The following is a 27,586-nucleotide window of genomic DNA, read 5'->3' as shown; positions in this document are numbered from 1 at the left end:
CAGCAGGGGTGGGGTGGGGGGGTGTTTGGTTTCTATCCCCCGTCTGCTGGGTGGTTGCAGCAGGTTTTGGTCACTTCACATGACCCTGGGACACTGTGACCGTCATAAATATGAATCAGTTGCCAAGCATCTGAATGTAAATCACCAGACCCTGGAGATGCTGCAACATTCCAGCTGATTGGTGCTTCTTTGGGGCTCAGCAGAAACACCAGGATCAGCCCCAAGCTCCAGCTGGAGCCTGGCACTGATCTTGGCACTCCCACTGAGCCCTGACAGCCATGAAGAAGTGCTGATCAGCTTGAAAGTGGCACTGATCCTGGCGCTTTCGCTGAGCCCTAACAGCCCTCCAGCTCCAGCCATCTCTCGCTCAGGCTTGTGCGGTGCTGCCACAAGTTCAGCTCATTCCCCTCCCCTGCTACCACTCTTCTAGGATGGTCACGTACCACCTGCCAGGTGCCAATGTACCACAGGTGGTACCTGTACCACTGGTTGAAAAGCCCTGTTTTAAGTTACCATGAATTAAAAATACTTAAATGTATTATTATATAATTTGTATGAATTCCTCTAGGATTTGTATTCATTTTAATTCCATTATGTAGCACTCTTCGAAGTAGTTAAATCATAATGGAGCAAAACAAAATAATGCGCAAAATAATGCAAAGCAAAATTAAAATAAGATTTCAATGTTACATGGATTTTTATTTTAATAGCTTACCTATCCAAACAATCCCGGTAGTTTATTGTTGCTTTGAACCCAAGAATTGAAAAAATGGTGATTGAGGCATATATAGATGTTAAACTGTTCACTGTAGCTATTATGACAGAATCTTTTTCACAGTCATTTCTAGAAGAAAAGGGGAAAAAAAAACAGAATAAACTTTCCAAAAGGCAGCACTAAGTATGAAAATTGCCAGTTTGTCAGGACTCTCATCATTGATCTAATTTTTAATGTGAACTAATGAATGCCTTAAGGTTAGCAGATGTAGCAGATGAAATTTATATTTTATTTTATTAGGCCGATCAACTCAGGTGGCTGTAATGAACTACCTTATGTGGAGTTAGAAATTGAGGAGGAAGCTAAGCGGATGTGTTAGTTAGCAGGATCAGGAAATCACCAAAATATGTTAGCACTGTAGGCTAAACTGGGAAGTAAAAAAAAAAAAAAGAACTATGTAAGAAGTTACTAGCAAAATTCCATTCAGTTGAAAAAAAAACTACATAGGTATATTCAATTGCCCCTGGAAATAATCTTATGGTTAGTTGAAAGAATATTAATCTAAATTGATGGAATTTGAGCAAGTGTACAGAACTTTCCTACCATACAGAATGATGAAGTGTCTGTAAAATTATCAAGTGAGATAGATGAAAGGAAGAACTGCTGTCAAATTATTATTATAAAATCTTATAAGCATTAGAAAGAAGTATGGTCCCTACTTTAGGCAACAATATAACATGACTTTACACTGAATGTACATGTTGCCATAAAAGAGCAAAAAAAGCTAACTTTGCTTTTAAATTCTACTTTCTTTTCACTTACTATGAGTATAAAAAAAATGAGCCTGTAGCCTCTTTTAAAGTGATATTGGGTCTGAACTTTTTCAAAGTAGACCAATCAAATGGTCTATCTCTTGAACTCCACTTCTCTGAATCATCTTCAAATAGAGTTACTGAGTATGTGATGTTAGCATACCCAAATGGTCTATGCCAGGAGTCGGCAACCATAAACACTCAAAGAGCCACTTGGACACGTTTCCCACAGAAAAGAGAACACTGGAAGCCGCAAAACTTGTATGCGCATGTGTGTGCGCGCCAGAGGGAGGGGCTTGATTGAAGAGTTTGATTAAAAAGAAATAGAGCAGTGGTTCTCAACCTTTCTAATGCTGCGACCCCATAATACAGTTCCCCATGTTGTGGTGACCCCCAACCACTTATACATCGCCGGGTGCCAGGGGCGTGGCTAAGTGGGTGTGGCCACCAAGTGGGCATGGCCATCATGTTGTGGTGACCCACAACCATAAAATTATTTTCATTGCTATTTCATAACTGTAATTTTGCTACGTTATGAATCGCAATGTAAATATCTGATATGCAGGATGTATTTTCATTGTTACAAATTGAACATAATTAAAGCATAGTGATTATGCTTTCCTCTCTTCCTCTCTTTCCTCTCCCTCTCTTTCTCTCTTCACTCTCTTTCTCTCTTTCTATCTTTCCTCTCTCTTTCTTTCCTCTCCCTCTCTCTTTCTCACTCTTTCTCTTTCCTCTCCCTCTCTTTCTCTCTTCCCTCTTTCTCTTTCTCTCTTTCTCTCTTTCCTCTCTCTCTCATTCTCTTTCCTCTCCCTCTCTTTCTCTCTTCCCTCTTTCTCTTTTTTCTCTTTCTCTTTCTATCTTTCCTCTCCCTCTCACTCTTTCTCTCTTTCCTCTCCCTCTCTCCTCTCCTTCTCTCCTCTCTTTCTCTTTTTCCTCTCCCTCTTTCTCTTTCCTCTCTTTCTCTTTCCTCTCTCTCTTTTTCCTCTCCCTCTTTCTCTCTTCCCTCTTTCTCTTTCCTCTCTTTCTCTCTCTCTTTCCCTTTCCTCTCCCTCTTTCTCTTTCCTCTCTTTCTCTCTTTCTCTCTTTCCTCTCTCTCTCTTTCTCTTTCCTCTCCCTCTCTTTCTCTCTTCCCTCTTTCTCTTTCCTCTCTTTCTCTTTCTCTCTTTCCTCTCTCTCTTTCCTTTCTCTCTCTTTCCTCTTTCCCCTCTTTCCCCTCTCTCCTCTTCCTCTCTTTCCTCTCCCCCTCTCTCTTTCTCTTTCCTCTTTCCTCTCCCCCTCTCTTTCCTCTCTCCCTCTCTTTCCTTCTCTCTTTCTCTCTTTCCTCTCTCTCTTTCTCTCTTTCCTCTTTCTCTCTTTCCTCTCTCTCTCTTTCTTTCCTCTCCCTCTCTTTTTCTCTTTCCTCTCCCTCTCTACCTCTCTTTCTCTCTTCCCTTTCTCTTTCCTCTCTCTCTCTTTCTATCTTTCTCTCTCTCTCTTTCTCTTCCCTCTTCCTCTTTCTCTCTTTCCTCTCTCTTTCTTTCCTCTCCCTCTCTCTTTCTCTTTCCTCTCCCTCTCTTTCTCTCTTCCCTCTTTCTCTTTCCTCTCTTTCTCTCTTTCTATCTTTCCTCTCTCTCTCTCTTTCTCTCTTCCCTCTTTCTCTCTTTCCTCTCTCTTTCTCTCTTCCCTCTTTCTCTTTCCTCTCTTTCTCTCTTTCTATCTTTCCTCTCTCTCTCTCTTTCTCTCTTCCCTCTTTCTCTTTCCTCTCTTTCTCTTTCTTCTTTCCCCCCTCTCTCTCCTCTTCCTCTCTTTCCTCTCTCTCTCTCTTTCTCTTTCCTCTCCCCCTCTCTTTCCTCTCTCCCTCTCTCTTTTCTTCTCTATTTCTCTCTCTCTTTCCTCTCTCTCTCTCTCTCTCTCCTCTCCCCTCAATATCTCTGGTTTCTCCTTTCAGTGACTCTGGGCAGGTTAGAGTTCAAAGATGTATTACAATTAAAAATACTAAAAACTTTTAAAAAGAGTAATGATAGCAAAACCAATAAAAACAACAGAAGCATCCAAATTAAGTGACCATGCTGGAATAATGCCCATAATTGGGCCATGAGGTGCAACTTCCCCCCAGGAGGCAGAAAGAATTCAGGCAAGCGGCATTTTGGAGCTGCGCAAGTCAGCCCGGGGCTCGGTCGGACCCTCCCGGGTGCAATTAGGGGCGGCTCCACAGCGCCTGACTCATGGAGGAAGCCAGCCAGGAGCTCACAATTAGCGGGCCCGCCAGGAGGCGGCTGATGTGGACATCCCCACGGCGGTCAGGCAGCCCCCGAGCCGGATGAGATTCCTGGCTTTTGCCACACTCAGCAGTGCAGAAACAGCCTTTAATGGCCAGGTCTGGACAATTCCTATTGACTTTTGAAAGCCAATAGAATTAGACTCTATTCAAGAGAGTCTATTCTATTGGTGTTCGAAAGCCAATAGAATCTATTGAATAGATTCTATTGGCTTTTGAACGCCAATAGAATAGAGTTTCTTGAATAGAATCTATTCTATTGGCTTTCAAAAGCCAATAGAATAAGAGGGAGTAGCACAGCTAAGGAAAAGGGGAAAAAATGGAGGACTGCTTGTTTGGCGACCCCCGTGAAATGGTCGTTCGACCCCAAATGAGGTCGTGACCCATAGGTTGAGAACCGCTGAAATAGAGGGTGCTGTGCATGAGTTCTCTCTCCCTCTCTCTCTCCCCCCTCTCTCTTTCTCTCTCTCTCTTTTTCTCTTCCCCCCTCTCTTTCTCTCCCTCGCTCTCTTTCTCACTTTCTCTCCCTTTCTCTTTCTCTCTTTTCTCTCCTTCTCTCTCCCCCCTCTCTCCCTCTCCCTTTCTCTCCCTCTCTCTCTTTTTTCTCTCTCCCTCTCTCTCTTTCTCTCTTTCCTCTCCCTTTCTCTCCCCCTCTCTCCCCCTCTCTCTTTTTTCTCTCTCCCTCTCTCCCTCCCCCCTCTCTCTTTCTCTCTCTCTCTTTTTCTCTTTCTCCCCCCTCTCTTTCTCTCCCTCGCTCTCTTTCTCACTTTCTCTCCCTTTCTCTTTCTCTCTTTTCTCTCCTTCTCTCTCCCCCTCTCTCCCTCTCTCTCGTCTCTCTTTTTTCTCTCTCCCTCTCTCTTTCTCTCTTTCCTCTCCCTTTCTCTCTCCCCCCCTCTCTCTTTTTTCTCTCCCTCTCTCTCTCTCTTTCCTCTCCCCCCTTTCTCTTTCTCCCTCCCTCTCTCTCTCTCTCTCTCTCTCTCCCCTCTCTCCGATCTTCTGCTCACCTGGCAAGCTGGCTTCACACTGTTCTCCAACAAGCTGACACACATTCTTATTGGGCTGGCTCTTTCCTGCTTCCTGCAGAGATGCAGCCAAGGCAGGAGCCCTGCTCAATAAGCTTGTCAGTTGTCAGAGAACAGCGTGAGGCCACTCTCTTTTTTACACACACAGACACACACACACACACACACACACACACACACACACAGAGAGAGAGAGAGAGAGAGAGAGAGAGAGAGAGAGAGAGAGAGAGAGAGAGAAGGGAAGTGCAAGTGCCTCTTTCTGTCTCTGTCTTTCTCTCTGCAAATGGCAGAGGAGGCTGGGAACCGCAGGAGAAGGCTCAAAGAGCCACATGCAGTAATGGTATAATGCTGCAGTAATATGTTATCAGCAACTTAGTCAAAAGATGATACTTGGTTGGTAAAATCTTGGCACCAAGCAAGTCTCATGGAACTTAGTAAAACTCAGTAAAAACTCGGTAAAAAAAAAAAGTGAAATTATGCAGTGACAGTTTTTCTGAGGACTCATCAATAAACCTTCCTTGCTTCAGCCCTCTTACCATTGGAAGAGGATTGATTGATTGTAGGTAGTGCTCAACTCACAATCATTTGTTTAACGACCATTCAAGTAACAACAGCATTGAAAAAAGTGACTTACTACTCCTTGCACTTAACAACCATTGCAGCATCCCCACACAGTCACGTGATCAAAATTTGGGCACTTGGTATGGCTTTACAATGGTTGCAATAGCTTGGGGTCATGCAAGGGCCATTAATGGCCTTCGCAGCCAGCTTCCAACAAGCAAAGTCAATGGGGGGGGGGGAAGCTGGATTTGCCTAACAATCATATGATTCACTTAACAACTGCAACTGATTTGCTTGACAACTGTGGCCAAAAAAAAAAGGATGCAATTACATTTATAAACACATGCAATCCAATAAATCTCAGAGATCACATGAAACATATCCAGAAAGGATTTTCAGGGTGCTGTTTGTCACCGTTAAAGGACTTTGTATGCGAATGAGACCTTCTCCTTTCAACTGGCCAACTTTCCTTTCTTATTTGCCATCTTGAAGACTGATTACAAAACAATAGAGAAATGATTTTGACTTTGTTGACATAAATGAAATTTATGTTTAGCACTGGGTTAAGACATACAAAATTAGATTACTTTACACCTACTTTTGTGGATTGTAGCTTGAATATGCCGTGTATCCTCCAAGCGCTAAAGAAAGGGAGAACAAACTCTGAGTGCCTGCATCAAGCCACGCACGTGGATTTTTTAGGACTGTGAACTGTTAAATAAATTGAAAATAAAAATGAAATGGCTAAATTGACTGCTTTGCTCAAAGAAAAAATACAAATACTTTTATTTCTACTTGGAAACCGCTTCTGGACTTTGTGCTTGAGGTGGAAAAAAGATGAAACTTTGATTTGGGGTTTTACAGATTAGATAGATTTGTTGTTATAGAAATGGCTAGTTTAAACTAGTATGTAAAACTAAAAAGTTGAGGTTTGATGTTAATGCCTTATTCTACTGCACCAAAGGGAGTCGGAAGTCAGTGCCTTTTCTTTCTTTCATCCCTTCTTTTCCTCACTCTTCCCTTCCCTTTTCCCTTCCCTATTTTTCCTACTTTTTGCTTTTGTATTTTTTATATGTTTTTACATAAACTAATAAAACTGTCTAAATTGGAAAAAAAGAAAAAAGAAAAGAAATAAAAATGAAGTAGAAAATACAGTGAATCCCATTAGCTGACATCTTTATGTTAGATCCCCGAGCACCATTTTGGGTAATTTCTATAAGAGGTTACAAGATTCAAGTTAAAAATCACAAATCAATAAAAGAAATGGTTTACTACAACACTATAGAAACACCCCCCCCCCCCGATTTACAAATAAAAATAAACCTTAAATATTAAATAGATTATAGAACTTATTTATGAGTAAATTTACTAAAAGCATGCTAACTAGGTGCTATATGTATATATTAGGTATATGTAGGTGTAGGATTTCTCTTTCTTTCTTACACTGGTGAGGTGTAACTTGGTGAGATTCTAAGAATTAAAGGAATAATTCCTAGGTAAGGTAACAGCAACTAAATAATAATTACAACTTTCCTAATGATGTTAGGGTTTTGGTGCACAACAAGGAAGCAAATGAACAAATGAAGGTAGATAACAGATTGCTGTAGAAAGCATATAAAATCTGATACTGGAATGTGAAATCTATGACCCTGCAAACGCTATTGGACTATACCTCCTGTTATTTCTAATGACTGATCACACCAGCTGTGATCAAAGAGGCCTTGAGTTCAACAATATCTAGAGCACGGGTGTCAAACTCGCCGTGTCAGATGACATGTTGCAATGTATTGTGATTTTTTTCTGCATTGCCGGAGCTGGGGTGGGCACGGGCCGGCAGTTTGACACCTCTGATCTAGAGGATCACTCATTTTTCCCAATTGCCATTATTGCTCTCACTGTTAAGTGCTGCTTCCAGTCCATGTGCCTAGTCAACCATTAGTTAATGTTAATAACGTAATAGGTTCCCAGATTCTCTAAATAAGGTATAATAAGCAAAGAAATTACAAAACTGATTACACAGTTCAGCACTTACAGATGGTGGCTGAGATACAGAGGATCACATTCAAAAAGCTCAGTGTAGGTGTCAGAGTTTCTGGGTACCCCACAATACTTCCCACCACCCTATGCGTGGCTTCTAGCAGCTTCAGTGGGTAAAAAATTATAAATAACTCTTTTCTAAAACTTAATGTAATCGTTAGAGAACTAGAAGTTTAGATCAGGCTCAATAAAACAATTAACTCCTAAAAACAGCTAGAAATTCAGTGGGAATATACTTGCATCAGGAGTGAAGAGATATGTTAGCCCTTCGCTAGCTCCTGGGAGGGTCAGTCCATAAACAAGGAATATAGTTAAAACTGTATATAGAAAAGAGATTGTAATATAAATTGCCTGCAAAGGGAGAAAAAGCAGAAGAAGGTCATTCAAACAGTTCCTCACTATAGAGGTCCTAGTTAATGTTCCCACAGCAGCCCAGCTGTGTTATTCACATCATGGACCAACTTTCCACCAACACAAAGATAAAACTGCCAAAATCTGGTTTGCTTCACTATTGAATTTTTTTAACAACAAAAAGATGACACACTAGGGACCCAATAAATAGAATGCTGGGAGAGTGAACATGGGCTGCAAGTGATCTGCCCTTTCCCCTTTCCATGGAAGAAATCAGAAACTCCTAAGTTACGTCCCACTATACAGTATAATTATTTCAATGGATGAATTGGGGCATGTAACTGACCATACCTGAAAAAGAACTTATCAGGATCAGTTTAAATTTAGCTAGTTGGCTCATCAAAAACCATACAGGAAGAAGACACTCCAGGAAGAAGACACTGCTCACCTTTCCAGTTGATTTGATTCCTTTAATTGTACAGAGGTAAACAATGATCCAGGAGCTGGCCAAAGATACAATCAACCACCAAAGAAAAGGGCCAGTCTGTGTGATGTCTGTGCTGATGTTCAGTGTGTATCTGTACCAAAAGTAATTGGATTCAGAGCTATGATCACATTCTTTGATGAGCTCTAAAAGAAGAGGCACATGAAATAAAACTCTTAGAGGCATTAATCATTCATATTGTTTTGTTAATATGAATTTTTTTCAATGCAGGTAGAAAATAGTGCTTTATATTTCTAATGCCCCCTCTAAATTAAGATTACTAAATTCCTTACATATTAGTTATATGGTCAGATAATACACCACATATATATTAGCCACATATTAATTATACACAGCCTGCTCACTTTTTTAGTAGCATCTAGAAGTTTATTATTTGCTTGAACAAGAGAGATTGGAATGAAGACTTATGAGTGGACCAAGATCATCACAACAATAAAAAATGGAAAGAAAAAAAAATCCAGATTAATGTTAAGATTAAAAAGAAGAAAGGCACCCTCAGTGACTATAGTGAATATATGGTTTCAAAAAGGTGAAGTTTTGTTTTCTTGGGCTCAAGAATAATAGATATACAGTAGACGGACAGTGTGCTGGAGGAGACCAATCTTAGGGAGAAAGAGGATAACAAATTTAAATAAGGTTATGAAGGAGAATGACTTTTCAATGACAGCAAAAATCAGAATAGTTAAGCAATGGTCTGTCTAATGATAACGTATGATGGTGATAGCCAGACATGGAGAAAGAATGGAGTAAAGAAGATAGACATCTTCAAATTATGAATATGGAAATGGTTGCCAAGAGTACCAGAATACATTTGGCTACAAGAGGAGCATATCAGCTAGTCCTAGATCAAATGAAGGCTGACTGTTCTCAGAACAATATGGTCAGCAAGCAGAACTCATGTACTTTGCATGTGTGATGCACATGGATGATGGACTAAATAATTACTAGGTAGCAAGGTTGAGAAAAGTAGAAGACAATGGATAAAGTGAATGGATAGGCTCAAACAACTTATTGGAATATCCTTTTAAGTGGCATGAGTTCTTGCTAAGAACAAGCTTAAGAAAGTGAATATTGTCCATATAGACCTTAGGAAGCAAAGCAGACTGGATGGTTGCTAATTATCTTTATATATGTGGGAAGTCAGCCCCCCAGAGAAGGAAATATTAAAAAGGCAGAAAAATATATTTCCTCAAAGGATATTAAAGAGGCAGGAAAGCATACCCAGTTTTCTTAATAGCCCCAGGTTTCCCTTCCCCAAGCAGAAACCAGCTCTATATAGATGCAGATATAAATTCATGGAGCTAGGAGATTAAGAAGACAAAGATCTAAAATCTACATATCCCATCTAAGATCCATCAGCCCCAGCCCCAGGGAAGCAAGATATGACCTTTGGACATAATAGGATTAACCCATCACCATCAGAATACCAGAAAGGCACTCTCAGACTCAGGTCAAAGTTCATGCCACAGGAACAACTCCAAACAAAAGGCTCCAGAGAGTATAAAAACCCACTCCCTACATGTGTTCACTCCTTTTTCTGCCAGAGCCATCTTCCTGTCTGGCTCTCCTCTTCAATAAACTGCAACCTTCTTTCTAAAGCAGTCGCCGTGTTGTTTATCCCTGGCTTGGACTGAACCATGATGAAGACTTTTCTTCCAACATATGCAATGAGACTCAAATTATAAATACATCTGATATTTTGTTCATAGATTCTATTTAAATGGCAAAAAAACATGGGCAGGAATGTTTGCCTTTGTTCAGAAGCTTCTGAAAAATTGCAGAGACAATCAGTACAGTAGGATTCCATGCCAACTGTTCAGTTTTGTCTAAGGTTGCATTCTCCTGATCCAGAAACAAACTTACTTGAATTCACACCTCAAAAGGCATATAGAAAAGTGACCTGTGTGAATGTCAATTTATCTCAAATCTCTACTCATAAAACATGCTTCAATCAGTGACTTTGTATATGCCAAAGAAGAAAAAGGACACATTTACCACTCTATTAACTATGTGGCAAATTTATAGCTTAATTATCTGTAGAGAAGCTATAATCTTATGCATTCTTATCTGGGAATAAAACGCTCTTAATCTAGGGAGATTTGCACCTGAGCTAGAATGCAAAACAGCCATTGTTTTTTTTCAGTTGATGCCCTTACTTATGTTTGATGAGTTATGCAGAGATGTATGCAGATGATGTCCTTGTTACATGTTGCATGATTGCAGGGGATGCTATTCACTTTAATTTCAGACCAAATTGGAATATAGTTGTTTAAACCTTCCTTAGATGGGGCTGTAAAAGTTCTCCCACCCAAATTTGAATATAAAGAAGTCAGCCTAAAGAAATCATTTGAAGCATGTCTTCTTCAGCTGGATCTATACGAAAACTATCCTTTTAGAGCTTGGAAGATGTGATATGTACCCAAATGGAAAAGTAAGAGCAAAAAATAGTTCGCTGTGGAACAACCATGAGCCTATTTCTATTTCTGTTCTAGGATTGTATTAAAGGTGTAAAAAGCTGCTCAATTTCTGGATCTAGGACAATTTGCCCCAGCCAACCCACCCTGGCTAACTTGCCACAGGACAACTCTCTGAAGCTACTTCGCCATGGGACAACTCACGTGGGACAATTCAATGCAGGATAACTCAAGAGAGGGACAAGTGAATTGCAGCGGGCCTAGTCTTGCTTTATGTTTGAACCTCCTTAATTAGAAATCCTCAAGGCTGGAGTAAGCCAGAGCATGGAGTCAGCTGAGCCATGGAGCAAGCGTGGCATGCCCAGATAGTCCTTGCACGGGTCCAGGCTGAGGGCGCAGTGAATCTGTGTGAGGATACCTGCCACTGCCGCTTCTTCCTGGCACTCCTGCTGCAAGGACCAGCCACTCTGCTGACATTCAAGTACCGCTCCTGCACCTCGAGCCTCACCAAATACACAGGGCTGGAAGGGGAAGCTGTGAACTCAGGGCTGTTCAATGGCTTCATTTTAAAAGGAGTTTAAAATTTCTCCAGAGCTATTTAATCAGCCAGAAAGAATTCCTAACTGGTCCAGTGGCATTTTCCCAACCAGTCAATGAAGGATTCCTTGGGGATTCTTGGGATCGGCCTATTTACTCTGCTACAAGGAGTGCCTGGATGTCAGCAGAGTGGCTGGCCCTCTCAGCCAACGTGCCAGGAAGAAGTGGTGGCAGGCTTTTTCTTGCAGATGCACTGCTTCCTCGACCAGGATCTGTGCAAGGACTATCCAGGCATGCTCTCCTTGCTCCACAGTTGGCCAACAGGCCGCTGGAGCTCCATACTCTGGCTCACCCAAGCCTTGAGGATTTCTAACTTGAGAAAATTCAAACCTAAAGCAAGAAAAGGCTAGCTGCAATTCCCTCATCCTTCTCTTGAGCTATCCTATGTTGAATTGTCCCACAGCAAGTTAGTTGAGTTAGCTGCAGCAAGTTGACCAGAACGAGATGGCTGGGGTGAATCGGCTGCAGAGAGTTGTGCCATTCCATCAATGTGGAACAGCCTGCCTCCAGAAGCAGTAAATGCTCCAACACTGGAAGTTTTTAAGAAGAGACTGGACAGCCATTTGCCCGAAATGGTGTAGGGTTTCCTGCCTGAGCAGGGGGTTGGACTAGATGACCTCCAAGGTCCCTTCCAACTTTACTACTACTACTATTAAGTCCAGAAATATTGAAGCTATCACTGTACTTTTGCTATGATTCTAAACAACCCATTATTGAATGTCTATAAAGGCATAGGCTTTATTACCTCTGATCAGCATCTTTTCTATGTCCCAAATATACTGCTTGATGCAACAAAGGCAAGAGTCATTCATGAAGTGTACACAGAAAAGACATTTAAAGTGCATTGTGATGGTAGGTCAAAAATGCCACTTTTTCTTCATGCTCGATGAAGAAACACTGAAGTCTTGGACCTACCCTCTTCTTTCGAGTGATACACAACATTTAATGAGGCTCTGAAGCCTTGGTTGAAAATGTGCATTAGGAGTCCTTAAGCTTTTCAGGTAGTAGACAGACTTGCCAAATTTCAAAATCTTGTTGCTTAGTCATATTCTTAAAAGATGGCTGCCATGAAGAGCTCCCAAAATACTGATTTGGCAAAAGACCAATTACCAAAAGCTGCCTCCTTTTAGTTTCCTTCTCCCAATAGTATCTACCTACCACCTTGATCCAAGAGTGCCCACAGGAAAGATATAAAAGAAGTCAGGAGAGCAACTACAACATGTGGTTGACGTCCTGCCCCTTTTTATATGCATCACAATGTGCACAGAAAAAAGGGCTAAGGCTTTGTTTGCACAGTCATCTTGCCCTTTTTGACTTTAACTGAAAAACACCCCTGCTTTATCTTTTTTTCTGGGAAGCCAGGCTCAATTCTAAACAAATTCTAGGTGGTGGGTACCCACCATTTTGACTTTCAAAAATATTCTCTGTGGCTTATGATGGATCTAAAAGCATCTGGGAGTTAATGGGAAAATGCTAGAAGCTTTTTGCTGTTGTTTGCTAACCTTCTGTTTTAATTTCTCATTTAATTTAATTTTTAAATCAAATGGGACATGGAGCCAGCAGCCACTAAGGAAATGTTGCTGATTATACTGATCAGTGTACCATGCTGGGTGCTAATACTACAGAGTCAGCAAACTTTGTAGTGAATAATTATAGCTATTAGGCAAGGTTAAGAACATTTGATTAAGCTAATCACATACTGGACACAAACAGTAATGTGAAAGCAAGAATCAGGAGTCATTCTTCTCCTCCTCCATCTTTTTTACTTATCTAAGCCACACTCTGCTCCCCAACACCACCTCTCCCTCATAGATGTGTGTTTTCTCTTATAAGCTCTGGTAAGGATTTGTCTTCATTTTGGAGTGAGGTAATGGTGGTAGAAGTTGTCTATACAACTGTGCCAATACAAGACAAAAGAGGACAAGTGCAGGACTATATCAGATCTGGCAACTTGTGATGTTGATATAAAGCAGGGGTCTTCAAACTTGGCCCTTTTATGACTTGTGGACTTCAACTCCCAGAATTCCTCAGCTAGGCACATTGGCTGAGGAATTCTGGGAGTTGAAGTCCACAAGTCATAAAAGGGCCAAGTCTGAAGACCCCTGACGTAAAGGATACATGTAACATGTCTCAGCTGCTAATGAATGAAAACAGTTAAAATATATAGAAAACACACCCACCCGGTTTGCTGGAGTCTTGCGGGCAGATGCTCCAAGGCAAAGGTTCCTTGAAAGAGTTTCCTAGGTACCAAAACACCCAGGCAATAATCATATTATAATACGTGCCGATTATGAATGATACCATCATGCAAGCATAGCCTATGGAACAAGCAAGCACAGACAGAAGGAAATCAACAACAGCACCAACAGACAGGAATTGGGGGGAAGCCTTTCCTTCAGGCATACTGTAAAAGCCTGACTCACACAATAAACTCCTGTTTCCAGCCAACAGTTTTGGAACTGTACTATAATGTGTTTATATGAGCTTAACATGTAGAAATAAATTGCGCATTCCCTGCTCAAGTGAAAGCAGAGACAAACGTCCTGTGATTCTAGCTTTTGTCAGAGTGCTGCTGCTTCTATGAAGTCTCATCAGAGGTGTCTTTCTAATCTAGGACGTTAACTGAGAATGGTTTTGATCTGTCATGAAAGGTCAGGTATGGCCAACATGGGAATCGGGCAAGAAGGACCCAAATGTAAGTGAATTTTATCATTTAACAAGTACAGCATTAAGGAAACATTTACAGGAATGGCAGAGCTATCACAGATACTTTATCCTCATCTGATTTCAAGGCAAACATAGTGCTATCAACGGGAACCATGCACGCAACCTGGCATAGGTCATCATGCACAGTTCCTGCTTGATGATTGATGGATTAAGCTTCAAGGCCTCCCAATGACTGTAGTTTCCTGGCTGGCATAAAATCCATCAAAATCAAGATTTTTTAAAAAATGTGTAATAGTAGACAATGTCTATGGAGATTCTCAGTCATCCAGGTCATGGTTGTCCCAAAGGTGCTTTTTTAGGAGGCAAGTGGACTTTCTTGTTTTTTTTTTTGAAGATGTTTTGCTTCTCAATCAAGAAGCTTCTTCAGCTCTGACTTCTAGTTCCCACCATCTAGTCAGAGCCGAAGAAGCTTCTTAGAGGAGAAGCGAAATGTCTTCAAAGAAAAACAAGAAAGTCCAGTTGCCTCCTGAAAAAGCACCTTTGGGAATAATAGAAAATATAATAGCCAGGTTTAAAAATTAAGAGCAGCAGTAATGATGACAATTAATATTGTATAAAATTACAATAATAAAAGTAGTAGTAGTAGTATAACCGTGAAGTTTTAGCAACACTTCAAGGTTTTTTAAAAAAATGTTTGGCAACTAAAAAGATGAGGATCACAATTTGGCTTTCAGATACAGATACAGATAATGGATACTAGACAGCCAGTTTTGTGTAATAGTTAAAGCATCAAGCTAGAAACCGGAGACCATGATTTCTCGTCCTGTCTTAGGCACAAAATTAGCTGGGTGACTTTTGCCCATCTCTCTGCCTTGGAAACAGACAATGGCAAACTACTTCTGAAAAATCTTGCAAGAACACTGCATGGACTTATCCTAGACAGTGTCCTAGAAGCAGACTCAGTTGAACAAAAAAAAAAAAACAGAACATGGATACTACATCATGTTTTTGGAGACTCAACTTTTCAGATCATCTCCAACACAACCATTTGGGAGTAATTGATACTGTTTATTGCTAGGTGGTTGTGAAATGTACAAAAGTCAAATATAGCAAGCAATATCTGAATATACTATATTGGTGGCTATCAAGCAAAAAGTGTTCTTTGGACATGTATGAATTGATGCTCACCATGTTCTGAACATTCAAGATAGAAGGGCTGCAGTAACACAATTGATATGCTCCCAACAAATCTGTAAATTAATGTTGTGAATGCTTTCTTATTTTTTCAAGTATGTTAAGTTTGGCTTTTGAACCTGAGAATTTTTTTAAAGTGTGCATCCAAGTACATTAATTTAAGTAAGTATTGTTTTGATGTTCATTGCTGTATGTGTATGTGTGTATATGTGTGTGCATCTGTCTGTCTGTGTGCATGTGTGTATGTATGTATGTGTGTACGTATAAATTTTTCATGATTTCTGCAAATCATTTTTCTTAATTTTCTGACATCATTTTCATTTTTAATGCTTTCCCTCAGTATGCTATTTTAATTTTGTTAGGGTGCAGAATTGAAAAAAAATAGGGAATTGCAAATATTGAATAATAACGAAGTATTGATTCTTATATTTGCTAGAAAATGTGAAAATAGTTTTCGCAATCTCTTGAACCTCTTCATTTTGGAAGCCATAGAACTTCATCAAGTATCCATTTCTATGAACGGATAAGCAAGTTAAATATTCTTTTTTTTTAATTTGTAAAGTATATTTGTGGGTTCTTAGGAAGACCCTATGTATTTAGATGCTTTCATTTCAAAATCCACTAACACCGTTTGAGATTGCTATTGTAGGGAATTTTGTATGATAACATTTCTTCTTTCCCATTTGTGAAGCCCAGGCATTTGTAGGAATGGGCAACACTGAAAACAAATCATAACCTACCGATTCCTGTTAGATAGGGCGAAATATGATTCCAGACGCCAATGCTGCCTTTCCTCAAGAACTGTCCAATAGCTAGTTCAAGATGAAATACTGGGATTCCTTCAAACACCACGGCAATGACATACGGAATCAAGAATGCACCTAAAAGTAGAACAGCCAAACACAGTTAAGCAATATTTTGTCTACTTCTACTTTTTTATTAACATGTTTTATTGTACTGCTCATGGTATCACAGTATACAGCAGCAGTGTCAAACTGCCAGCTGGTTTCATCATACCGAAGCTGCGCCCACCCCCTTGCCGGCAATACAAAAAGAGTCACGATATGTCACGACACGTCACGTGACGTGGCGAGTTTGACACCCGTGGTATACAGCATGATATAATTTAACATGGTATATAGCATATGGAATAGTACAGGGGTCTTCAAACTCGGCCTTTTTATGACTCATGGACTTCAACTCCCAGAATTCCTCAGTCAGCATGCCTGGATGAGGAATTCTGGGAGTTGAAGTCCATGATCATAAAAGGGCCGAGTTTGAAGACCCCTGGTATAGTATCAATCTCTCATCTCTCTCTTATTGAAAAATATATCAGAATTATCAGAATAGCTCTATTTTGTTTTTTTTCCCTTATTAGGCAATAAACACAACACCACATATATTGTAGCTATTAATTGTTTTTCGAGTGATTGATTTTGAATTGTTTTCTATCACAGTAGATGAAAATACCTTTGCTACAAGATACCTATGTCGTCAATCTTAATAAAGAGAGAATGGCTACATCATTTTCATATAAAAGAATATTTTATTTATTGGGACAATTTTCAAAAAAATGGAGGTGCAAAGTCCAGATTGGCAAAAACCTCAATTATATCATTAATTTAAAAATTAAACTGCAAGAGGGCAAGTACTCCTTTATAGGTGGGGAAAGGCCCAATTAAGTCCCCCTTGTTATTAGTCTTGATTTGCGTGCTAATGTATTGTACGTATTAAAAAAACTGATTAAGTTTGAAGTGAAGCTATCAACTGCTGAGGCTGCTAATTTTCCTCAGAGTTTTTCTCAGGGTATGGAATCAAATGCTGTTTTTAAATTTGAAAAGACAACATAAAGAAGCACAAAGTATGGTGCATACCTTAAAATAATTTTACTGTATTAAGATACAAACTCATGAGCATTATGCAAAAAAGTCCTTCCATCAGAAAAAATAAATCACTGAAATCATTCAGCCATTCAATCCAGACAGTGAAGCCAAATCAATCAGTAACAATGGATGATGAAAATATTTGCATGGAAAACTAATCTGAGTTGGGCAGGAAAAGCCGCAAATGCTCACAAATGAGGAAATTTATATGTGGGTTATTCAGTAACAGTAGTAAATGTCAGACGCTAGGTACAGTTGAAGTAGAATTGAGATTAAATGTGGAACACACTGCTATTTATTAGAAAGGAAACAGCCAAGATGTTTCCCATTTCAGTCCAAAGGCTTTATAACCTGGGCCCTATAAAGTTTGTTATTGTTGCAAATTAAAATTCCTGTTTACCATACAGTATTTTATTCTTTTTTTAAAAAAACACCTAGGATGGCATATATTTAGTTTCGTCTTCCTGTAAGGTGGTTGAATTGGGAAACAGTTATTGCTGCAAGGTTACTTCTCTGCTGATTCATTTGAAATCAGTTTTCCTGAGGTTCTCTCTTCTTATCCCATCCCTTCTTACCACAGCTGGATGCTTGTTCTTTATCTTTGATGATGCTCTAAATCAGGGGTCTTCAAACTTGTCCCTTTTATGACTTGTGGACTTTAACTCCCAGAATTCCTCAACCAGGTACTGCCTGGCTGAGGAATTCTGGGAGTTGAAGTCCACAAGTCATAAAAGGGACAAGTGTGAAGACCCCTGCTCTAAATGTGCTACTTAGAGCTCTAAAGACAGCTACATGCATGGTTGTTAACTGCATTATGTTGTTCTGGGTACTTAGGGAGTCATGCATTATGGAGCTCTAATTCATATGTTCATTTTTATGCCTTAGAAATTGATTGACTATGTACCATTAAATTATTTTTGATTCCTAATGACTACATACATAGATTTTTTTTCCTATGACGATCTCTCCTTAATTTCATCTTTCCCAACAATGCACTTGTTAGAAGTAAAGTCTTCATCCTGGTTCATCCAAGCTGGGAATAAATAAGCAAACATGGCGACTGCTTTGGGAAGAAGGTTACAGTTTATTGAAGAAGCAGAAAGATGGTTCTTCAGGAAAGAACAGAGGAGAGAAGGGGTGAGCATATGGTGTTGTAGGTTTTTATATCCCCTCTAGCCTTTTGTTTGGAATAGTTTCCTGTTCCTGTGGCATGAACTTTGAAGCTATTTCCTGTGTCACGTATTCTCACCTGAGTTTTAGGTGTGCCTCTATGGTATACTTGTTGGTAATGGGTTAGTCCTATTATATCCCAAAAGTTATCTCCTGCTTCCCTGGGGCTGGGCTAATGACTCTTACGAGTTTCTTTGTCTTGAGTTCCCTGGCTCCAACCTTCCTAATGGTCTTATATCTGCATTTCTATGAGGTTAGCTCTTGCTTGGGACAAAGAAATTTGGGGCCAGGTTTGGTTTCTGCTTTTCAAAAAATCCTTTTGGTGAAAAATATATTTTCCTTTTTAATATTTCCTTCTGGGGGGTCTAACTTCCCTCACACTCATCATCACTGTAACTGAGTCTGTGCGCTTTGTTGCTGGCCATCTTCTTCTCTTTCCTTCTACTTTTCCCAGCATTAGAGCCTTTTCCAGAGAGATGGCTCTTCGCATAAAGTGTCCAAAGTAGGATAATTTGAGCCTGGTTCATTTGTGCCTTGAGTGAGAACTCTGCGTTTATTTGTTCAATGATCCATCTGTCTGTTATCTCAGCTGTCCACAGTATTCTCAAGAGTTTTCTCCAAAATCAAAGTTTGAAGGCATTAATATTCTTCCTATCTTGCTTCTTCATAGTCCATATAAATCATATATTCTCTGGTTTAAATATTAAAAAGCGTGCAGTTTAGTGTTAAGACCATAGAATGGAGACCAAGAAGAGAATGACAGCTATTTTTCAGAGTGTGAGTAGAATGGGGTGAAAGGATATGGATGCAATAAACAAAGCTGTTTATTGTTCATGCTGATATTAACCTAAAAGGGTAAAATCCTATTAGCTTGAAAAGTAACAAGAGGTCATTCCACTAAGTTTATCAAAAGCATTACGGTATATGGGTCATATTGTTCGTTTTATCATCCTTTCTATTGTGCAACAAACCATATATATGTAGTTGCCTTGTTTTGCTCAGGGCTCTTTTGCAGTATTTAAAATGAGGAGCCCCGTGATCCCTGCAATTGGTGCATAATAATAAAAGTATACTTTGTCACAACTACCTGCAAACAGTTTGGTTTCTTATTTAAACCAAGCATTTTTTCACAACACCATCAATGATTGAATTGTGTTTTTTGAGATTCACGTATACAGTCTTTTATACATTTCTGAAACTCTGGACTGAAGATATAACCATTTTCTAATTCCAGAAATAATGCTACTCGTTTCAGAAATCTTCTCTTTCATAATCTTATAGAACACCCATTTATTTATTTATTTGGAAAATTTACATTGTGCCTACTTGCTCATTGTGACTCAAGGCAGCTTACAGGAAATAAAAACCAGCATAAAAGAAAGAAAAATAATAAAAAATAGAAATAATAAAATAATAACCCTCCACCCACACCCACCCTAGTGATACCACACACTCATACCAGCCATTTAATTGGCTCCATCCTGCTCTGGGTTCCCCAGGCCAGCTTGTAGAACCATATCTTCAGGGCCTTCCAAAGAGCGTCAGAGTGGATGGCCAGTCTAATTCCCGGAGGGATGATGTTCCAGAGGGAGGGAGCCACCCCGGAGAAGACCCTTCTTCTGGGTCCCACCAGATGTATCCCCTTAGGGGATAGAACCTGCAACATTCCTTGCCTCCCTGCTCTAGTGGGTCGGGTGGATGTGAGCGGCAGGAGACAGTCCCTCAGATAACCTACCCGTATATGCCGGCGTATAAGGCGACCCGGCGTATAAGATGACCCTCCTCTTCAGCGCCGATCGCATGCCTAGAAAGTCATCTTATACGCCAGAAATTACCGTTATTTCCGGCATATAAGACGACTCGGCATATAAGACAACCCCCGACTTTGATGCCAATTTTAATGCTTGCGAAAGTCGTCTTATACACCGAAAGTACAGTAGTCCCAAGCTATGAAGGTCTTTAAAGGTGACAACCAGCACCTTGAATTGCAATCAATGCAGCTCCCAGAGGAGAGGTGACACATGTGCACACTGAAGTCTGCACAAAACCATGTGGGCCACTGCATTTTGCACCAATTGGAGCCTCCAGGTGCTTTTCAAGGGCAGCCTCATTTACAGGGTGTTGCAATAGTCAAGACGGGAGGTGACTAGGGCATGAATGACCGTGAGTAGAAATCTGTAGAAGGAATTCACATAGATTTAAGAATATACAAATAAGAATTCTGTTCCTTCAATCTAGACTGATACATCAGTACTGGTATTGGTGATTTCATGCAAATAAGACAAGGACCTTTTCAGAGAACATTTGTTACATTTTATATGAACCTAAATGTCCAATCCTAGTTTTCACTATAAGATCTAAATTAGGCTGCAAAAATCTAAATGACCAGAACACAGCAACAAAGAGAATCAGAAAATTCTAGCTTTGCTACCCTCTTATGATCATCTAGATTTTTGCAGTCCAGATTTGGTGGCCCTACTACACATCTCTTTTTTTATTTTAGAAGTGCATACAGTTTAAAGTTCTGCTTGATTTTCACAAATTACTCTGAATTTAATAATAACATTCTGTTTCCAGAAATAAATGTCACATTTTTAAAATTACAGAGTCAGAACAGGGCTATGACATCTGCAGAATTGCAAACAACATCCTGTCATATTAAAGAGATATAGAAAAACATGTGGATAGCTTTAAGCTTATTTTGATAATAATCCCACAATTGAAGAAAAACAAGTCTTATTTCTCCAAAGAACACAAGATAGTTTGAAAATTATTTTTGGAATGAACACTTTACTCAATCTCATTTATGATCAACAGAGTTATTGTAAATACCCGTTTTATGACACACTACATAATAGGTATAGTTTCCACTATTTTGAAGTCAGATGAGTTCTAGCAGGAATTGAGAGAAACTGAGCTTTTACTACTACCCAAAGAATCCTTAATCTTGGAAGATAAGGCATCCCCTAAAACTCTTCTGCTGAGACCTTTATGACTACAGATTCTGCCTGGAACATTAAGAGATTTGAAAAGCTACTTTCTGGGAAGATAAGATTGCTCGGGAAATGGAGACTCTTGAAGAATAAAAAATAATAATAACTGTCTTTGCTGACACCACTGACACTGAACGTATTAAAAGATAAGAGCAGAACAGTGGGAGCTCAGACAGAACTTCATAACCTTGCTGAAAAGTAGCTGTGGCTTTGATTTTCACATAAGGATTGGTCAGCCTCTATGAGAAATCAAAGCTAGTGCAAGACAGAATTGAACCATCTTTATTGTCTCAAGAAGAACTTGGGGGGAAAGACTAGAATTAATGTGGGCTTGAAGCTTTAAAAGTACCCAGTTTGAGTTCTATCTGAATTTTGCAATAAAAAAGGCTTAGAGAATATTAGCAAAAATCAGAAGTGAAAATGGTGATGATTAAGCATATGATCTATACTAACTTCATGCTTTCAGATTTTTTTTAACTATTAAGATAGCCCTGCTGGAGAATGGAGTTACTTATGAAGATAATTGCACCATTATATTTCAGGTCTTGATTTAATAAACTGTTGTTGTTGTTAATTGCGAAGTCGTGTCCGACCCGTCGCGACCCCATGGACAATGTTCCTCCAGGTCTTCCTGTCCTCTACCATCTTCTGGAGTCCATTTAAATTCACACCTACTGCTTCAGTGACTCCATCCAGCCATCTCATTCTCTGTCGTCCCCTTCTTCTATTGCCCTCAATCTTTCCCAGCATTAGGCTCTTCTCCAGTGAATCCTTCCTTCTCATTAGGTGGCCAAAGTACTTGAGTTTCAACTTCAGGATCTGGCCTTCTAAAGAGCAGTTGGGATTGATCTCTTCTAGGACTGACCGGTTTGAACGCCTTGCAGTCCAAGGGACTCGCAGGAGTCTTCTCCAGCACCATAGTTCAAAGGCCTCAATTCTTTGGCGCTCAGCCTTTCTTATGGTCCAACTTTCACAGCCATACATTGCAACTGGGAAAACCATGGCCTGGACTATACGTACTTTTGTTGGCAGGGTGATGTCTCTGCTTTTTAGAATGCTGTCTAGATTTGCCATAGCTTTCCTCCCCAGGAGCAAGCGTCTTTTAATTTCTTGGCTGCAGTCCCCATCTGAGGTGATCTTGGAGCCCAGAAAAATAAAATCTGTCACTACCTCCATTTCTTCCCCATCTATTTGCCAGGAATTGAGAGGGCCGGATGCCATGATTTTGGTTTTCTTAATGTTGAGTTTCAAGCCACTTTTGCACTCTCCTTCTTCACCCGCATCAAGAGGCTCTTTAGTTCCTCTTCACTTTCTGCCATTAGAGTGGTATCATCTGCATATCTTAGGTTGTTGATATTTCTCCCGGCAATCTTAATTCCAACTTTTGATTCATCTAGCCCTGCCTTTCTCATGATGTGCTCTGCATATAAGTTAAATAGGCAGGGCGACAGTATACAGCCTTGCCGGACTCCTTTCCAATTTTGAACCAATCAGTGGTTCCGTGTCCAGTTCTCACTGTTGCTTCTTGACCCGCCATTATCGGTTTTCGGAGACAAAATGAGATGTCTGGTACTCCCATTCTTTAAGTGACTTAGCCACAATTTGTTGTGATCCACCACAATAAGCATTTTGCACGTCAATGAAGCAGAAGTAGATGTTTTTCCGGAACTCCCTAGCTTCTCACATGATCAGGTGATGTTGCAATTGACTATAGTTCCTCGTGCCTATTCGAAATCCTGCCTGTACTTCTGGTAGTTCTCGATCCACATACTGCTGGAGTCTAGCTTGTAGGATTTTAAGCATAACTTTACTAGCATGTGAAATGAGTGCAATGGTGCGATAGTTTGAACATTCTTTTGCATTGCCTTTCTTTGGAATTGGAATGTAAACTGACCTTTTCCAATCCTGTGGCCACTGTTGAGTTTTCCAAATTTGCTGGCAAATTGAGTGTAGCACTTTTACTGCATTGTCTTTTAAGATTGTGAATAGCTCAGCTGGAATACTGTCACCTCCACTAGCTTTGTTGTTGCTCAGATTTTGTAAGGCCCATTTCACTTCACATTCTAGGATGTCTGGTTCGAGGTCAATGACCATCTCATTGTAGTTATCTGGGATGTTAAGCTCATTCTTGTATAGTTCTTCTGTGTAGTTTTGCCATCTCTTCTTAATCTCTTCTGCCTCTGTTAGGTCTCTGCCATTTTGGTCCTTTATCATGCCCATTTTTGCATGAAACGTTCCCTTCATATCTCCAATTTTCTTGAAGAGATCTCTGGTCCTCCCTATTCTGTTGTTTTCTTCTATTTCTTTGAACTGTTCATTTAAGAAGGTATTCTTATCTCTTCTAGCTACTCTCTGGAATTCTGTATTCAATTGGGTGTATCTTCTCCTTTTCCTTTTGCCTTTCGATTTCCATTTTTCAGCACGTATTTGCACAAAGCTTCCTCAGACAGCCATTTGCTTTCTTGCATTTCTTTTTCTTTGGGCTGGTTTTAGTTGATACCTCTTGTACACATGTTGCGAATCTCCATACCATAGTTTCAGGCACTTCTTGTCGATCCAGATCCAGACCTAAATCTATTGTCACCTCTACTGTATATTCATCAGGAATATGATTTAGTTCATACCTGAGTGGCCTAGTGCTTTTCCCTACTTTTTTCAATTTAAGCCGAAATTTTGCAATGAGAAGCTCATGATCTGAGCCACAGTCAGCTCCTGGTCTTGTTTTTACTGACTGTATAGAGCTTCTCCATCTTGGGCTGCAGAGCACATAGTCAATCTGATTTCTGTGTTGACCGTCTGGTGATGTCCATGTGTAGAGCCGTCTCTTGGGTTGTTGGAAAAGAGTGTTTGTTATGACCATCGTATTCTCTTGACAAAAAATTCTATCAGCCTGTGCCATGCTTCATTTTGTACTCCAAGGCCAAACTTGCCTGTTATTCCGGTTATCTTTTGGCTTCCTACCTTAGCATTCCAATCCCCCATGATGATAAGGACATCATTTTTGTGTGTTAATTCTATAAGGTGCTGTAGGGCTTCATAGAACCGGTCAATTTCATCCTCTTCAGCACCAGTGGTTGGGGCATAGATTTGGACTATTGTGATATTGAATGGTTTGCCTTGGATTCGAATTGAGATCATTCTGTCATTTTGGGGATTGTATCCCAGTATTGCTTTTCCTATTCTTTTATTGACTATGAAGGCTACTCCATTTCTTCTGAGGGATTCTTGCCCACAGTAGTATACCTGATGATCATCTGAGTTAAATTCACCCATTCCTATCCATTTTAGTTCGCTGATTCCTAAGATGTCGATGTTCAGTCTTGTCATCTCTTTTTTGACTACGTCTAGCTTGCCTTGATTCATGGATCTTACATTCCAGGTTCCTATGGAGAAAAAATCTTTACAGCATCGGACTTTCCTTTCACCACCAGATATATCCACAGCTGAGCGTCCTTTCGGCTTTGGCCCAGTCGCTTCATTCTTTCTGGCGCTACTAGTACTAGCCCTCTGCTCTTCCCCAGTAGCATATTGGACACCTTCCGACCTGAGGGGCTCATCTTCCAGCGTCATATCTTTTTGCCTTTTAGTACTGTCCATGGGGTTTTCATGGCAAAGATACTGGAGTGGTTTGCCATTTCCTTCTCCAGTGGATCACATTTTGTCAGAACTCTCTGCTATAACCTGTCCGTCTTGGGTGGCCCTGCACGGCATAGCTTATAGCTTCATTGAGTTACGCAAGCCCCTTCGCCACGACAAGGCAGTAATCCATAAAGGGGTTTAATAAACTAGCTAATATCATATTAGAGTATAATAAATCCATCCTTATCCATGAGTTAATTGTGGAAAAGTCATGGATGCCATTAGCCCATGAAGTTTCACATTGGCTCTCATAAGCCATCTTCAGCATAAATATGGAAGATCTTAGGACCATCTCCCTCAATTTTCTTATTTCACACCCAAGACCCCTTAGCTAGCTCTGTCCAGAAGCCAACTATTCCAATAAATCATTTTGACCCAATTCTAGATAAACGCCTGCCCTTTAAAGCCTGTCTCAGTTTAAAGATAGCTTCTGATGTGCAAGTTAGCATTCCCATAGGTCACAGTCTCCTCCCTCAATACACATACCTGAGTGGATGCTGTACTTAGAAAAACTTGATTAAGTCTACACCTTGAAACTTGCTCATCAGTAGTAACAGCTAGCAGGGAAATCCTCTCATCTATAATCAAGTCATAGAAAGATCTTACCTACAAATAGCTCTGATATTTAGCAGTAATTCCCAGCAAAGAGGGTTGAAATATGTACCACCACGTATCTGATCAAAGGAAAGGACTAGAACAGGGGTAGGCAACCCAAAACACTCAAAGAGCCACTTGGACCTGTTTCCCATCGAAAACAAAACACTGGGAGCCACAAAACCCTTTTGATATCTAAAATGAAGATAACACTGCATATATCCTTTTTTACCTTTAAAATGTGTGCGTGTGTGTGTTTGTGTGTGTGTGTGTATCATAAAGGTAAAAAAGGATATACTGTATGCAGTGTTATCTTCATTTTAGATGTCAAAAGGGTCTCTCTCTCTGTCTCTCTTTCCCTCCCTCCCTCTCCCTCTCTCTCTTTCTGCCCTTGGTCTGCCAATCCTCTTCCCCCACTCTTTCTCTCTCTCTCTCTCTCTCTCTCTTTCCTCTCTCTCTCTTTCTCTCTCTCTCTCTCTTTCTCCCCCCCCTCTCTTTCCAATCTTCTGATCACCTGGCAAGCTGGCTTCAAGCTGTTCTCCAACAAGCCCAGGGGTAGGCAACCTCGGCTCTTTTATGACTCATGGACTTCAACTCCCAGAATTCCTGAGTCAGCATAGCTCTGGGCTATGGGCTAGCTAGCTCTCTCCTGCCCTTCCTGCTTCCTGCTTCCTGCAGAAATGCAGCAAAGGGAGGAGCCCTGCCCTAAAAGCTTTTCAGCTTGTTGGAGTACACTGTGAGTCTACTCTTTTACACACACATATAAACATACACAAACATACACAGACACAGAGAGAGAGACAGAGAGAGAAGCAGGGAAGCGCAAATGGCTCTCTCTTGCAAATGGAAGAGGAGGCTGGGAACCACAGGGGAAGCCTCAAAGAGCTGCATGCGGCTCCGGAGCCACAGGTTGCCGACCTGTGGACTAGAAGCAGTGGTGGCCATTTGAATTGGGCTGCCTCTACTTTTCTCCAGCTGCCTGTCCTCTACAGGGACATCCCTCATCCTCTATAAACATCCTAACATTCACTCAAAGAAAATAGGAAATATATGCAAGTTCCAAGGAAACAGTAGACAACCACATGTAATCAGTTTCCAGCTGGTTGAAGGCAAAGCAATGGAAGAGCAGAGAACAGATGGGACACTTGCTACTGTGGTGTCTTCTGATATTTCAGCTTTTAAAATCTAACTAATAATTACACTAGTACAATTTCCCTTCCTCAAGTAAAGCTTTCATTCATTATCTCTATCTCTTCAGTTAACATGAAATTAGGCACTTCTTGATAGTTATACCTTGTATTCTTAACTGACTAGTCTCCAATGCCTTTTAGCCTTGGAAGATTCACAACATTGTAAGATTTCAGAGACTAATTTTCAGTTCCATTATTATAATTCATTGAACTAAAATAATGGATTTGTTTTTTTTTTTTTAAGTGAAGAAGCTTGAAGGACACATGTAGATACAATAGAAGAATCAGTGGGAATATCTTAGGTCTAGTTTTCTAATTTTCTCTTACCTCCACCATAAATTTGGCACAAATAGGGAAAACGCCATACATTTCCAAAGCCTACAGCTAATCCAATGCAGCTTAAAAGATATTGCATTTTATTATCCCAACGTGGCCTGTTCTCATCTTCAGAGATTGTATTATCCAGAGATACTTCTGACATCTTCACCACCTTATTTTTCCTTTATTGCCTCTTTCTCTGAAGAAAGTAGCAGTCTTTGAATCTCATTATTTGCCTGACAGATTTTGAACAATGGATGTGGAACTTTCCATCTCTGACATCACACCAAAAGAATCTAAGAAAGAGTACTTAGCAACTTATGTACACACAAAACATCAGAACTGTTTGGGCCCATAAAGATAACCAAAGCTTCTGCTCTCTTTTCTTAGGATCACCTTAAGCTTATTAAATGGCAAATAGACTTATGTGGACTATGAATAGTGTTTATAAAGTAACTGAACACCAGCCTAATGTGATAAAAGTACTTTGAATATTTTATAATTGCACAGTGGTTTCAAATATATACACGTCTTTCTCTGGTCGTTTTAATTTGGTGGATATGTGCATGCCCATACAAATACACTCCCTAATGTGAATATTTAATTTCATGCAAGCATTTTCTTAATAAGGATCTTTGTCAGGTTTAATTTTTGGTACTGGTAG

General features: G+C 40.1%; 1 protein-coding gene across 2 annotated transcripts in view; it reads right to left on the bottom strand.

The window, feature by feature from the left end:
- Positions 1-27,127, bottom strand: part of LOC120301742 (sodium-dependent neutral amino acid transporter B(0)AT3-like) — a 40,435-nt gene extending 13,308 nt beyond the window's left edge. The window contains exons 1-7 of one of the 2 annotated variants that reach the window (XM_039329303.1): positions 26,932-27,127; positions 15,876-16,016; positions 13,455-13,592; positions 8,207-8,388; positions 7,648-7,758; positions 5,969-6,081; positions 716-844 (exon numbers count right to left, since the gene is read on the bottom strand). In XM_039329303.1, the coding sequence (XP_039185237.1) occupies positions 716-844; positions 5,969-6,081; positions 7,648-7,758; positions 8,207-8,388; positions 13,455-13,592; positions 15,876-16,016; positions 26,932-27,085 (968 nt within the window). In that variant the 5' untranslated portion in view covers positions 27,086-27,127. Of the gene's footprint in view, positions 1-715; positions 845-5,968; positions 6,082-7,647; positions 7,759-8,206; positions 8,389-13,454; positions 13,593-15,875; positions 16,017-25,928; positions 25,985-26,931 lie in introns of those variants that run through there. The other variant, XM_039329304.1, reaches the window with a different exon arrangement.
- Positions 27,128-27,586: the final 459 nt, after the last annotated feature.

Source organism: Crotalus tigris, unplaced genomic scaffold (assembly GCF_016545835.1).
Source record: "Crotalus tigris isolate CLP2741 ecotype Arizona unplaced genomic scaffold, ASM1654583v1 scf7180000024391.5723578, whole genome shotgun sequence".
Classification (NCBI taxonomy): Eukaryota; Metazoa; Chordata; class Lepidosauria; order Squamata; family Viperidae; genus Crotalus; species Crotalus tigris.
This window is presented reverse-complemented; position numbering and strand designations above follow the sequence as displayed.